The 14806-nt window shown below is 44.0% G+C and overlaps 1 protein-coding gene across 10 annotated transcripts in view; it reads left to right on the forward strand.

The window, feature by feature from the left end:
* The window catches only part of chl1a (cell adhesion molecule L1-like a), a 39355-nt gene extending 32161 nt beyond the window's left edge, over positions 1–7194 (forward strand). For 3 of the 10 annotated variants that reach the window (XM_078083582.1, XM_078083580.1, XM_078083611.1), the window contains 7 exons: positions 464–502; positions 872–934; positions 1349–1462; positions 1768–1929; positions 2282–2467; positions 3439–3511; positions 6686–7194. In XM_078083582.1, coding sequence (XP_077939708.1) covers positions 464–502; positions 872–934; positions 1349–1462; positions 1768–1929; positions 2282–2467; positions 3439–3511; positions 6686–6899 — 851 coding nt within the window. In that variant the 3' untranslated portion in view covers positions 6900–7194. The remainder of the gene's footprint in view (positions 1–463; positions 503–871; positions 935–1348; positions 1463–1767; positions 1930–2281; positions 2468–3438; positions 3512–6685) is intronic. The other 7 variants (XM_078083584.1, XM_078083585.1, XM_040193769.2 and 4 more) reach the window with 7 other exon arrangements.
* Positions 7195–14806: the final 7612 nt, after the last annotated feature.

Genomic DNA, 14806 nt, shown 5'->3' on the forward strand with positions numbered 1-14806 from the left:
ATCTTAAAAAAAACACACTGTACCAAAATCAGACACATTAGCTGAACTCAAGCGGTAATTTAATCTGTTAATCAGTTGACGCATGTTTAAAAAGTGATCATTTCAATTACACATTCGGAAACTATAGGAAACATGGGGAAATCCCCGCACAGCATTTTTAAGCGATAGCAATACTAGTAGTAAGCAATTGGAAAGAAGAGTGTGGCTTTCTGGTGGTGTAGCTACAAGCTACCAAATCTAAAACACCACTAGAAAAGCAGATCACTCTTGCAGGCATCCACCTGTGTGGGAATTTTTGCAGGGATGCAGCACCAAAATATTTGTGTGGGTGGATGTTCATGCATCTGTCTGTGTGTGTGTGTGTGTGTTTGCTGTTGTGCCTGGTCTATAAACCTTAAAGCTGGCTTTCCATATATGTCTATAATATTCTGCTGTATTTCATTTTCTTTTTATCCCTCTGAAGATTTGTCACCGACTCCAGCTGTGGCCCCTGTTCAGAGCAGTATGTATCCAGCAGCTGCAGGACTTGCTAGCATAGAAGTAGTGGAGATAGACATGGTTGTAGGTGTTGTTCTTTTTATAGTTGTACAGATTTAGTTTCCTAACTAGCAGTTCAGGATCAAAGTCCCAAATGTGACAATTGTAGTTTAAATGTGCAATTTCCTTTTATTTTTTATGTGCACCCAAACCCAACTGCAGTAACGGTGTGTTTACTATCAGTCACAATTAACTTGTGCTGTTCCATTAATCCAGTTTTTCTGGTTGCTTCCACTTCCCTGCCTTTGTGTAGTCTGTAGAGCCTTCCTGTTTCGCAATATAGAGCATTAAACCTGACAGGAATCTAACATCTGAGGCTTCTCTCTCATTTCAGGCTACAATTGCTCTCTCTCCATTCCCATCTCTATCCCAGACAATTCCACTCATCCTTCTTTAGGTATAAAGCTCACACTTGCACATGTTGAGCAAACCTGTGATCTCATCTTCATGTACCTTCAACTTTCTGCTAACAATGGGACTCGAGACAATAGAGTTTCAATCTATTCTGATATTTGCGCAGGCCGGGGAGGCTTCGGGAAAATGCCAGTTTTGCTTAAGAGTGAGTGAAGACTAGATGTCACTCCCACCCACGATCTCTATATCTACCCTTTTATGAGTCAAAATCCAGCTCGACTCAATTACCTGGGCCCAGTGCAGCCTTTTGAACTGTCTTCTTGAAGGGTTTCTCTCATGCAACAGGGAAACCTATTCACTTCTGCTAACCTCTTTTCCTGCATTATTTCTCCCTTTCTCCGTGTCTCCGTATTCCTTTCCTCCTTATTTTCCACCTCCTATTTCTTCTCTTCACCAGTGCCGGCGCTGTTGAACATAAGCTCGTATGTGAGTGACACCTTTGCCAAAATCAGCTGGATTGCCGAGACAGAGCAGCAGGACTCTGAGCTTTATGTGGCTTATATGAATAACCGTAAGCTATAATCTTCTGTCCCCGCCCCGCTAAACAATGATAGCAATTGTAAGTGGCATCATGTCGTAGTTGCAACTGGGAAGATTTCATGTAAACATATGTAATAAGCCTTGCGTCTGCATGGCTACTTCCACGTTTTCATTGATTGCCTGAAAATATGTTCGTGTCTAATCATGTTTAAAATAACAAATACGTTTCATGGCTTAAAATAACTTATTGCCGAGCTTTTCCTATCTTGATTTTTCTATAGCATGCATACTCATACAGACTTGCTGCTTGTGCACTTCTTGTGCTTGGCTGTGTAGGTGAAGGTAACTGGCTGGTATCGGAGGCTGTAAATGCTTCTCGAAGGTTCCACGTTATTGACGGGCTCAAACCTGGGACGGTGTACACCGTGCGCCTCATGGCCAAGCGGCTGGTCGATAACGCTAGCATTTTTGAAGATGTTATCCAGACCCGAGTCAAAGGTGAGCGGAGAATAGAATAGAGTTTTAGTGATTTGAGCTCTAACCTGCCATAAGAACACAAGCACAGCGTCGGGCGGTTGATATCGACCGTGGTCAAATGTGTGAGCTTATCTACTTTTCTCCCATCTTTTGCACGTGCATTTGTTCTTTCTTATCTGATATTATGTCATAAGAGACGGAATGTCATAGCCGAAGGGAATGTGTGTCAAATACGACGTGAGAACATCCTACTAGAATCCATCACTTTTCTTTTGGTTGTTGTTTTCAGTCAAAGATAAAGGTGTGTGTGGAGCGCTGAAGGGGACCAGCATACTCAAATAGACTTTCTGACTTCCTGTTCTTTTGTCCACAGCCACAGGAGCTCAACGGAGCAACTTTTTGACCCATGGCTGGTTCATTGGGACCATGTGTGCCGTGGCGCTCCTCACCCTCGTCGCACTCATGGCCTGCTTTGTGCGGCGAAACCAAGGTGGCAAGTATGCAGGTACGCCGCCGCCTTCGTCGACCCAGAGACAAGACATGTTCTCCATGGAAAAAGGTCAGTTACTGTTTGACCAGGTTTGCGTCCCCCTCCCCCCCTTGGACACCTCGCTTTGGGAATTGAACCAAAATGTTTGGAAAGGCGTCACGGACCACTCATGCTGCAGCTGCCGTGTCAAATATCATCAAAGTCCCAAATGCGCCGTCCACAAGAAGCCTCCTGCATTGTTAAATATTTCTTGTGGCCCCCGTTAGCTCCGCCCGCTACGTCTGATTATACACCATGTCAAGCCAGACGAGTGGGAGCCAGCTGGCTTTGTTTCACACCTTTCCAACCTGTGCAGAACCTCCTTGCTCTTCCCCTGCACCTTCCGTGCTGTCATGTATCAGAGCCAAATGCAATCTCACTATGGTTCCTACAGAACCTGCAAAGTGTCTCCTCCCTCACTCTTTCCTCTCAACCCACTTTGCCACCTTCTCCCCACCGCTCCGCCTTTTTGCCTGCAGTCGATTTTGACATGAAGCACTGAATATTTCATCAGCTCCTTTGGACCCCCCTCCCCCCCTTTGCCCATCCAGCTCTTTTCATGAAACCCCTCTTTTGTCTCTCTTGAAAGCGAGCATTTTTTAAAGCATATTTACACAAAGAGCAGCTGTGTAGCAGTTTGAGGCCGATGAACAGAAGAGAGGCTTCCAGTGTGCAGGCTTGATATAATGTTTACACAGTCATATTTAGTCTATAAAAGCTTTTCCCATTTATACTCAAGTGATGAAAAAGTTTGTAGCGTTTTTTCTTGGACTGAAAATCACTGTGGTTGATTAAAACTAACAAAAGGCGGATGCTGCTGTTTGAGTTATTTCCCTTTGGGAAATGTTAAAGACACAAGCCTTTAAAGTTATTTGAAGCAATACAAACGAGATTACCTGTATGTGCGCACGGTAAAAGTAATAAGAAATCACTTCTATGGAATGAAAGTGCTGTTTTTTTGACATTGGTGCTGAAACGTCTGTCCCGCCCTTCCTCCGCAGTGAAAGAGAGGGAGGACCGACACTGTGATGTGGAGTCACAAGGAATGAACGATGACACCTTCTGTGAATACAGGTGAGCTGTGCTCGTGCTCTGCAGGGGAGAGCTGCAGCGCCAAAGTGTGAAATTTTCATGTTTCATTTCCTGCAAACACATTGTGCTGCAGTAATTAATCCAACAACCGTACCTGAAATGCTTTCTAGCTGAGAAAGGAATTCATCATGTGTCAAAGTAATGTTTTCTCCCCCATCCCAAAAGCAAACCACACGTTCACGATCTTTCTCTGGATCAGCCAAGAAGCCATTGCTCTCATCATTTAATTGGCTAGGTAATTATATGGTGTAGTTAAGGGTTGCAGGTAAAAAAAAAACACTTGAGCTTTGCCCCCCTTTAGTTAGAATGATGTCCTTTTAGGTGTGATTCGGCTTAGTCCAGTAGGTGTAAATATATGTAGATGTATATTTGTACATTGGTGAGTGTTTTTGTCTGTGTGTGTGTGTGTGTGTGTGTGTGTGTGTGTGTGTGTGTGTATATATATATACAGCTCTTTAAACCCCTGATTCCCTGTGTGACCTCAACCTGTATGCCTTGTGAGATCTGATGGGCACATTTTTCATTTTCACTGGAGACATGCAGATTGATCGTAAGGGTCTAGTCAATCCTGACCAATATGAAAAGTATCTTGCACTTGTTGAAACAGGCATAAACCATGCATGGTAAATGAGCTATAAAACAGAGCCTTTAAGCCCAAAGTAGTCGGCTGTTGTACTTTTGTAAAGCTGTTGAATTTTACATTGTTTGCATTGTTCAGCCGGTGACAGTTTAGGGAAATTGACTGAATCCCATCTTGTCTGACAGCATTGCAACTGTGTGACAATGGCGTGTGTTTGTACACACCCAGCAGGAAACTCCTAAAATAGCCTCTTCTGTCTGCTTTGATTATGCCCGTCATCATATTATTTAGGACATGATCACTCACAACTGTGTGAATGCCGCCAAATGCATTTTTATGATTCTATTCCAGAATTCTGTTGAAGACGCAATGCACTGTTGACACAGTCCTGTTCATAGATTATGTGGCTTAAATACGTAATTACGCATTTTTTACTTCCCCATGCCTTCAAATGACTTTATATAATATATAATAGTACATCATATGATATATGATCAATATCATTGGCCTAAGTATAGTTTTCTACGAGGTTTAACACTGTTGGGAAAAGTACCAAGTAATGCCGGCGTGAATCAAAATGATCACACATCAACTCGCAGTCAAGTTGGTCCATAATTGTGTGATTATTCTGTCTTATAGTGATACAAAACTGCATTGCCAAAAAATGAATAGATATTGTGTTGTTGGCCTAAGCTCCGGGTCTCATGAGGCAGAAGATGCAAATGTTTGGCTGGTTGGTTTCATGAGGCCTTCCAAACGACTGCCCCCTCAAAACCCCCCAGAGCCCCCCAGAGCGCCCTTGCTGTGTCGTTGTTGTCCCAGTTCTCTTGGCCCGTTGAATCTTTAACGGCAATAGGCCGCCCACCGGTATGCCACGTGTCTCGAGGGCTGACAAGTGGTAATTATGCTTCAGGCAATCTCTCTTTGGAGACGGCCCTCTGCTGTCTTGCCTCTGTGTCCACTGGTAGAGCTGGAGCAGCCTGTGATCCATCTTATTTTTTTGCAGAGCTATTTTCATCGGGTTTTTTTTTTTTTCATTTTGCAACTCTTTTCTCATCCTAGCTCTCACCCCCCCTCCATTTGCATATGTGCTGTTGGGGAGAAAGGAGCAGATGTGGAGAAGTTTTACTTCACACTTTTAACACAAGATAAATACAGCTGCAGGTGCAACGGGAGAAGAAAGATCCTCTTTGCACCTGAGGATTCTCTGCTACCCTGAAACTCAAGTCAGCATGGGTCAACGGCAAGACAAATTTGATTACGCTCTGCACAGGTGATGCGCCCCCCTCAATCCCCGTCCCTCACCTGTTTGCGAGGCTCAAGAAAAGGAACAACTGAGGCTGAACGGGATCCAGACCGGCTATCTGAGTGAGAGCCGGGGCTCAATAGCACTCAGCCCCGTTTCGTCACTTCATTCACTGTGGGCGGGTGGCGGCGGGGGGGCACGCGGCATTCCAATGCAGCCACTTATCTCTCGACGCTTTCGGAGTCGTCGGAGAAAGAACGTTTGATAAGAGTTGAAATGCAGAACCGATAAGGCCTGCATGGTAAACGGCATCGCGGAACAGTGTAGATACGATTGGTTATTAAAAGTCCCCGTGAAGGAGACTCCATATTGCTCAATATGTCGAGGTTGTATTTGACAAAGGTGTATGCTACAGTGTGCCCAAATGAAATCATATAATCACATACCAGCCAGCGCGCGGCCGCCGGTGAATGCAGACATGAATATGTTATGAATACCAAGCTGAAGGAGAGAGAGAGAGAGAGAGAGAGAGAGAGAGAGAGAGAGAGAGAGAGAGAGAGAGAGAGAGAGAGAGAGAGAGAGAGAGAGAGAGAGAGAGAGAGAGAGAGAGGCGCGTTACCAAACATTGGACGGTTTGGGAATTAGAAAAGCGGACGGGGAGGAAAAATATCCTCAATGTTTTGAGGTGACCCTGCGTCTCGCAGTGAGACACCTGCGAGTTGGCCGGCTGCCCGGGCCTTAAATTGGCATCTAATCTCCGCGGCCTGCGTGTGGGCCTCTGAGAATACCAGGAATGACAGGCTGTTTGTCTGGGATTGCATACGCCCCACCCCTGCCCCCTTTTTCCCTTTCTCAATCTCACCGCCACACCACCTCCTCCACGGAACACACATGCGCACAAACACACACACACACACACACACACACACACAACTCCCACTCTTCTTCTTTCTCTCTGCACTCTGGCAATTTCCATTGCTGCTTCTAAAGAGATTTGAAATTGCCTTTGGTCTTGAAGCCCTGGCAATTAGCAATTAGTGGAGTGATTGTAGCGAGCCCTCCCCGCCTGCCTTGTGCTGCCTTCTCTGCTGTGCAGCCGTGTAGAGATGTACAAGAACCCTGAGAAGCATTCGCTTAGTGACTTGGAACATGTTTGTGTGTTAGTGCAGCCAAGCACATAGTAATCTATATGTACTGCACAGGCTCTGTATGGTTGCTTGTGCTGCTGTATGCTGGTGCGTTAGCCTCTCGGTGCCACGGCTGTTGCTTTTGAACATATGCACGTATGCACAGCTGACCCTGATCATTCCTCTTTGTTGGTCGGTTGCAGTGACGGCGAGGAGAAGCCGCTAAAGGGCGGTAGCTTGCTATCCCTGACCGGAGATGAAGCGCTGGGGGACAGCGTCAGCAGAGACAGCATGGCTGACTACGGCAACGTCGGGCGAGAATTCAACGAGGACGGTTCATTTATCGGAGAGTATTCTGGATTCACGCACAGAGGCTCTGTCAGCGAGCCCAGCGGACCCCAACCAGTCACTGCATGAAGCCAGGCGCCGGTCCAAGCGGTCGACTACAAATATTTTCAAGATACTTTTTAAAATGTAGCTTCCGTGGGATTAAATACAGCACAAATGGCCATATATGGGGGGGCTGAAAATGACTCAATGGGCAGACGTTCTGTCCAGGGATCGGAGAGAAAGGAATACATCCAGTACACAAATCCTGTTGGAAAAACAATTCCAAGTCTTTGTACATATTGTAAGAGAATGACCTGTATCATTTGAGTTTTTCAAGATTTCTTTTAATTATAATAAAGTTTTGTACCTTTTTATGCCACAATCTTCAGCCGTGTATGTTGATTACCATCTTGCATCTACAGCGGGTCTTAAAGCACATTAGAACCAATGTATAGTCACAAATGATTAAGTGTTATGGGTTATTCATGTATGTGTGTCTAACTTTTTTTTTATTATGCAAATATGTGGATTATATTCAAAATATTGACAATAAATCACATATATTTTAGTTTAGAATTTCTTTTTACAAACCTGAAATCTATTTCAGGTTTGCTGCTCGTTTTCTGTAATTAAAAAAGCATCCTCATGGGTTCATTTCAAAATTGAGATGTCCTTTCACTAAACATGAAATGTGAAACAAATTCATTCAGAGGTACTTAGCTATTTACACAATTATACATCAAAATTGTATTATAAAACAAGCACAACGCATTATATTAATGATACAAATGTGGCTGAATTAAACTTTATGTTCTCAAAGGTCAAACACATTTGGAATTTCCTAACTATATTTCCAGTATCTCCGCAATGCATTCATTAAATCCCGATATGCATAATGAATGCAGCTTAAATATTCATCAAGGATGTAAGTAAAGTTGAGATTTGGTCAATTCAACCATTACTTAACAAAGGTCACATGGAAGAAAGTTCAGCTATGAAATATAGTCAACATTTGTGGTCAATCTCTTTCCTATTACTTAGTTTGGATGATTGGTTCCAGGTCCCATGGCTCCAATTATCTGAAACAAAGCGGTGTTCTCTCCCCTCTTCTTTTTTTCTGAGGGTAAAACATATCACCTTTGATGAGACGAAAGCCCCACTTAAAAAGATGGTAGATGATCGACACATCCATCATTTGGTGAGAGCCTCTATAGCAGCCCAACTTCCCCTCGGATACGCTTCATTACTTTTGTGCCTTTCAATAAAAAAACGAATCAGTTTGTCTCAAAAATTACAAAACAAACCATAAACTGAACAACTGAAACAAAACATTTCAATTAATCATACATATTCAAAGGCACAGAAAGACACAGTTACGGAATGTCCTCGGGCACAGTCTTAAAGGACATATTGCTAAATCCAACATTGCTCTTTTAATTTGATTCCAGCTTCCCCTCGGTCAAATCCTCTCACTTCGGTCACTTTTTGCATATCTCTGAAATACCTTGGAGGCCCTTATTTCTCGTTTTCAATAGACAGCCTCTTGCAGCTGTACAGTGTGTCTACAGCCTGGCGATTATAAAATGGGTATTGTTTCTGTAATCAAAAGGGAATTGGGATAGTGAAGCTGAAAAGCACTCCATGCCTCATGGCAAGATAAAGGTCATTTTAAGAGATAATCCTGATATTGTCGGGGATTATGCCCTCATCCGTTTTAAAATTGCTTCCTCCGTGAAACGCTAAAACCTCTAAACAACAACAAAGATTACTTTGGTCAGAACCCCCTTGAGTGTCCCACATGCAGCTTTTTTTTGCTCTGATAAATCTGTTTGGAGGACATGCAGGTGACTGCTTCATAAAACTCGTTGTAGCCCTGTTTTGGAGCAAGCAAAGGTCGCGACGCTCACGTCACTTGGGCTCGCGTTTGACGCCTGTTGTGTGGTGTTTTGCTCGACTTATTGCTGCACACTCGCACGCAAACTCTCAATCAAGCACAAAGCGGCTCAGTCCCTTTCAGTCAGTTTGATCATAGCTGATATTTAGGCTAAGTACCCTGGAAATTGCCTGGCGGGGAAAAAAATCAATAGACAACTGACAAAAGCTGTGAGTTCAGCAGCCACTCAGCATTGCATCGAGCCAACTGACGACGCGGCGAGGACGGGACGCGGCCAAAAGCTGCAGCACGCAGACAGACTGGAACCACCCGACAGAGAACGGCATGAAGATCTCATTCATAATGAAAGCCGTCGGGTTCACAGAAAGGGGAACTGTGACAAGTGTTTTTTAAGGACATTTCTGTTGAAGACCTGGCTTTTCTTGGGGGGGGGGGTTGGAGTTAAAGCATTTACAGTGACATCCGCATCAGGAGGGAAACCAACGTCATGGTTCCCGCTTTCTTAACGGGACAAACTGCCCATTCAGAGCAACACAAGCCAACCTTTTTAGCAATGAGCTTTGAGCACTTTACACGAGAAAAGGGGTTAAGGGTGGTTGGAGGAACGAGGAGTCGACTGCAGGCTCCTCATTGAAACGTGTTTCGGCAACATTTTAGAATAAGAAAAGAAACTCGGAAAGACGACCCGCGACCTTGTCTCACTTTCAGATATTTTATAATTCCTCCAACAGCCTTCACTCTTTGTCTGTCATTTTTAAAGGGTTTGTGGGTTCATTGGTGGATCGCCTTTTTATTAAAGGCCAAGGCAGACAAATAAGAAAAAGACAAAGCCATTGAGCGAGACATCAAAGACACATATTCAAGAGGCTGCTACAAGGAAAAGTTTAAAATGCATTTAGCCTCTTTCACTAAATCTTCCAAAACTTTGTATTTGGTTCAAATCTAGAATAATTCTGATTGCGCGAGTACATGAAATCAAAGTTCCACGAGGGACAGAAACACCCAGAATCCCTCCCTTCCTATTTCAGGTCCCAGCATGCACTGGATCCTGCTCATTCTTTTGTCATCCCAATCCGGTGTGGCGCTCACCTTCTGTTAAAATTGAATTTGTCTCCCTCGGATGGAAATGGAATGGGATGCTTTCGCATACAGAGAACCCTCACAGAGGGTAAACTGCTTTAGATGCAAGCCCAGGCGCTCTGTAATGCCAGCCAGCACTTGGGCGGACGTTGTGCACGTGTGTGTGTGTGTGTGTGTGTCTGTCTGTCCGACAGAGAGAGAGAAAGAGAGAGAGAGAGAGAGAGAGAGAGAGGGTGCCGGGCGAGCAGGAGGAGGCGCGGACACTCAGCCATGGCAGAAACTAATGAGACATGCATCGGTAATATGATTACAAAGTCAGCCCGACTGTGTCAGGGATCAGGGGGACGCTTTGGAGACGCCGGCACAGGACAAAGTGGACACTGGGATGTTCCGTTGCACTGCGTTTGCATTACATTACTCGGCCCGTAAGTGAACGGCAGCCTCTGCCGATGGTGGAATGGATGCTTATGCTGTTATGACAACACTTACATCAACAAAATGGAGTTTCAATGGAATGCTGATTTGAAACGTGTGCGTATCATTAAGAAACGCAGTCTGGTCCCCTTTAGGTGACATATCCTTAGTTTGAGCCCGCAAAGCATTTCATGAGGCTAGAGGATTAGATTAGAGACTTGTAAGTGTTGTGTGGGTGGAAATAATTCTCACCTTCCTTTTTTAGCACAGGCTGACAAAAGCAACAACTTGGCACAAACAACGTTTGTACGCGAGTCGGCCCCCAGGTCCCTGCGACAGAGGCACGGGAATCCGTTGACATCCTTAACTTGCACATGGGTAAGGGAACACAAGCAGAAATGAATTTCCTACTTGTTCATACGCTGTGATTTGTAGTGCATCAAAAACCTTTGTTGATTAACATTTCAATTTTCAATAAGTGCCGCAGAATTTGTTGCTTTTGTTCTTGTTCTTTGTAGTCAGTAATCAGACTCCGGTATTGTACAGGCAACCTATTACCGCCCCCCCCCCTCCGAAAAAGACAAAGTGAGTTTGAAAAATGACCCTCATATCCATTTTTTGTCTTATTAAAGTACAAAAGGCTGGCGGCAGCAAGAGGGAAGTGGACACACAGACTAAATGCATCTCCTGTGCCTCCCCAACTAATACGATGGCTTGTTTCAGTTTGCGGATGTTTTTTAATGAGCCAGTGATGAGCAGCCTTGGATATCAAACAGGGGAGAGACACCACAGTGTCAAATTTTATTTTTCCAAAGCAATTCCTTTTCAATGAATTTGTTTGAATTTGTTCCTGTGCTGCGTTTCTTGTGGAGCACAACTGCTGAATTATTCATGCGCCTTTATTAAAACACCCCCCCATTTGCATTACACACGGGGCCCCAAAAGATGCATTAGGGTGTTGTATCCTAGTGTACATGTCAAATAATTTAACACAGAACCGGACCACCCGTTAGCCCAAAGGCCACAAAGTCGATCAAGTGAGGTAAAGCTTTGGTGTTGTGATTCATCACAATAAATATTTTTGATGGAGACAATGAGTGTGGTTTGTTAAATGCGGGTTTCCAGATGTTTCCACAGAGCGATTTTTAGTTACATTTGTATTTCTGTCACACCACTCCTACACCGATTCTATTTTAAATGCTTTCTCAGTTGCGGCAATCAGACTAATGAGCCCAGATTGATTGATAAAAGCCGTATTGGAAAGACAGATGTGAGCACACACACACACACACACACACACACACACACACACACACACACACAAAGAACCAGTTTTTGAGAAAAAGCAAAAGTCACCTGTTTGTAGCTGTATCGTACACTCATTCCATACGTATCTTTTAAAAGTTTTAAGGGTTAACGCGGTTTTACGCGGCAGGCTGTGAAACTTCATGTCTGTGTAGTTGAGATGCGCTTAGCGCGGCACCCAAATGTAACAGGTTTACATCAGCATATGTGTGAACACGTTTTGGACTGTAACGCTGAGAGGCACAATGTGTTGATGTAGTGTTATGCTGGTCATACGCAGTCGCGTGAAGTAGTGCACTCGAAAAAACAAGACAACGGACTAGAATAACTTATTTCAAATTGTGTGTGTTTTTCTGTTTTAGCTGACCTTGTAAATCTCCTCATTCTGGCTGTCATGGGTTTTTGTACCACATTTCATGGAAATCCATTCAATAGTGACAAAGTTGCTCAAAGTTGTCAGACTGGTCGTTCTCTGACTTCTGAGGAAAACTTTCCCCTGCAGTGTGACCGCATCCATGTTTCTTCTCTTTCTTCTTCTTCTTCCCCGAGCATTCTTTCTTTGACTGTTTTTAAAGCAGACATTTTACAGCCATGGGCAACACTAAATGTGCTTTTCTGAGGTTTTAATGATCTCCCTCAATTTTGTAGTCCTTTCTACGTCCCATTGTGTTGCAAAGGGGTGAGCGGGAGTAATGGATGAAAATGGTAAGTACAACCGGTGCAATAGGCGTCATTTGGCCAGACGTAATGACACAATCAACTCTTAAATCCCGCTGGAACACTAACATTAAAGCCTGCATATCTGGTTCTTTCAATTCCACTCAAAACGGACTAATTACTGTAATGGCTTTGTCCCGCTCTACACCATGAACATACTTGATCTCTTCGCATGGTGTCTGCCATTACTGCTGAGGAATCAGACACACAAGCACGCGCACATACTAGAGCAGTAAGCACAGACGGGCATTATGTGTTCAGCGGGGGTTTCTATCTCTCACTGTCTTTCTTTATGACTATCTTTATTATGATCATGACGTCCCCCGAAGGCGCAGTTCAAACACTACTTAATAGCTCGAGCCGATAAGGTCATCACAAGCCTTGCAGTTCGACAGCATGGATGTTATTGCATACATAAACATGGCTGTTAGGTTAGGCTGCGACAGTGTGTGGCTGGTGTTGTTTCTACCGTCCATGTGTGCGTATGTGTGCGTATCATGGCTAAAAGTGCTCCTTGAGACACAATAATAGAGGCCGTTTTGAGTACTCCGCCAGACAGATTCCGGTCTTGAAACTTGTGTTGTTGAGATCAAAATGGTGATTGAGTTTGAAGACGGGCGTGGTGTTAGTCAGTGGGGTTGGGAGGTAGGAGAGGGGCAATTACTCCCCCCTCCCCCTCCTCCCACACTACCACTTAAAGCTCGATATGATTGTGTCGCTAAGATAGTGTCACTAAATTACCTCTCAAATATGGGAGCAACAGTTATTGCAATTGAGTTTGGATTGAAATATGGGATCTTGGAGATCCGAGACGGGGGGCAAAGTGTTCTGTTACAGTTGTAGATTATCTAAATGATTAATATCATTATGTTTGAAATAACCAATTAGCAAAAACTTTCACAATGTCCATGTGCTTTAATCATCAACGTGGAGAGAAGTAGAACCCGGAGCAGATTGAGGTCGACAATGCAGTGCATCCGCCTTGAAGTGTCCATCGTTTTGTCCATCGGTCTGATGTTTTTGCTGCTGTCTTTGTTTGTGTCCACAGCACCTTTTGTTTTTGCCAATTTTTATTTTTTTATTTGATCATTTATTTTCCTACGGCTTCTTAATTTTTCCTGATTGTGATTTCGTATCGGGATCTGTTGCCATTTGAACCCATAAAGCCCAGAGATACACTTTGGTGTTAGAGAACCTCACACACTCAATGACACATTAATGGCCCATCCAGCACTGTTGACATTGCACTTGATGAAACTGGCTTTGTTATCAAACTTTACCTGTTCTGTTGGGTCCGACACCTCTACAATCCATGGTAACAAGTTAGATACACAGAGTTTGACTTATCTGGGCTCATAATGCCCAAGTTCTTGCTACTTTTCACACTCCAGTGGTTGCAAGCGTCGCTAAGGAGCTGCGTCCTCTGCATCCCTCAGTCCAAATCACCTCATTTCATTTGCCTCCATTATACTCCATCACACCTTATATCACCCGTATGACTTCAAGACACCTAATTTGCCCTCCGTTGTCTCGGCGACACATAGTCAGACGAGGCAGGGGCGCCTTTTCCTCAATTAGCGGTCAGTCATCCTCCTCTGGAATCCATCAAGTCCTGCCTACCTCGTTCATTCGCACATCACCTTTCTTTTTAAGTCACGCACATTTTCAGCCTGAGAGAAATCTCTCCTGACATGCACGATTACTAGAAACCCTTTCCCCGTCCTTTCCCATCATACTTATTCAGCTGTGATGGGGCCTAATTCTGCTCTGTAGAAGGCGGGGTGTGAAATCCTGTCTTTTCTATATGTCACTTGCTGTACGTGGATGGCCATATTTGCATGCCCGCAGGACGGCAACATTCAATCATTTGCTCTTCCCTTTTCCTTCATTGACACACACCAAAAACGGCCCTGAAGAAGACAGATGAGTGTGTATAAACAGCACACAATTGGGTGACACATAGATTTTCATCCTGAGCAAACACACCCTCCCATAACAGGAATTATATGAAGTACAGTATGATTGATTGACTAGTGGGATTGTTGATGATTCCTAGAAAGCTCCAGGAGAAGGAAGGCTCTTGTTGGCATTTATGTGTCCGATGCACCTCCACACGGTCCTGTCTTTGGAAAGAAACTTCACTGTGCTCTACATTTTCTTTTTTTGTTACAATGCATTAATGCTGCATTTTGCCCTCCGAGACCAGTCTCCTCCGTCTCCTGCTGAAGGAAACGAGAGGTGGCTTTGCCCACTAAGCGCTGAGACAGAGAAATAAGCCCAGTTTGCAAAATATATTGAAGTACCAATTTTGTTTTATTGTGCAGTATATTTGATGTATTGTACAACAGTAATGTTTGTTATACAGTATCTTCTTTTCAGGGGAGCTCTTGAGAGATTTTGCTGTGTAACACTCCCAGTCAAATTCACGGGGAGTATGTTTTATCAGAGAAGTACAACTGCAATGTACTATCCTATTAAACCTAATGAATTACCAGCTGCCTGTACTCCACAAAACCTGGTGGGCTGGTGAGGCTTGTTGGTTTGCTTATTCCCAGTATATTGAGGATGGTAATGAAGAATGTGA

The sequence above is a fragment of the Gasterosteus aculeatus genome, chromosome 2 (assembly GCF_964276395.1).
Source record: "Gasterosteus aculeatus chromosome 2, fGasAcu3.hap1.1, whole genome shotgun sequence".
NCBI lineage: Eukaryota > Metazoa > Chordata > Actinopteri > Perciformes > Gasterosteidae > Gasterosteus > Gasterosteus aculeatus.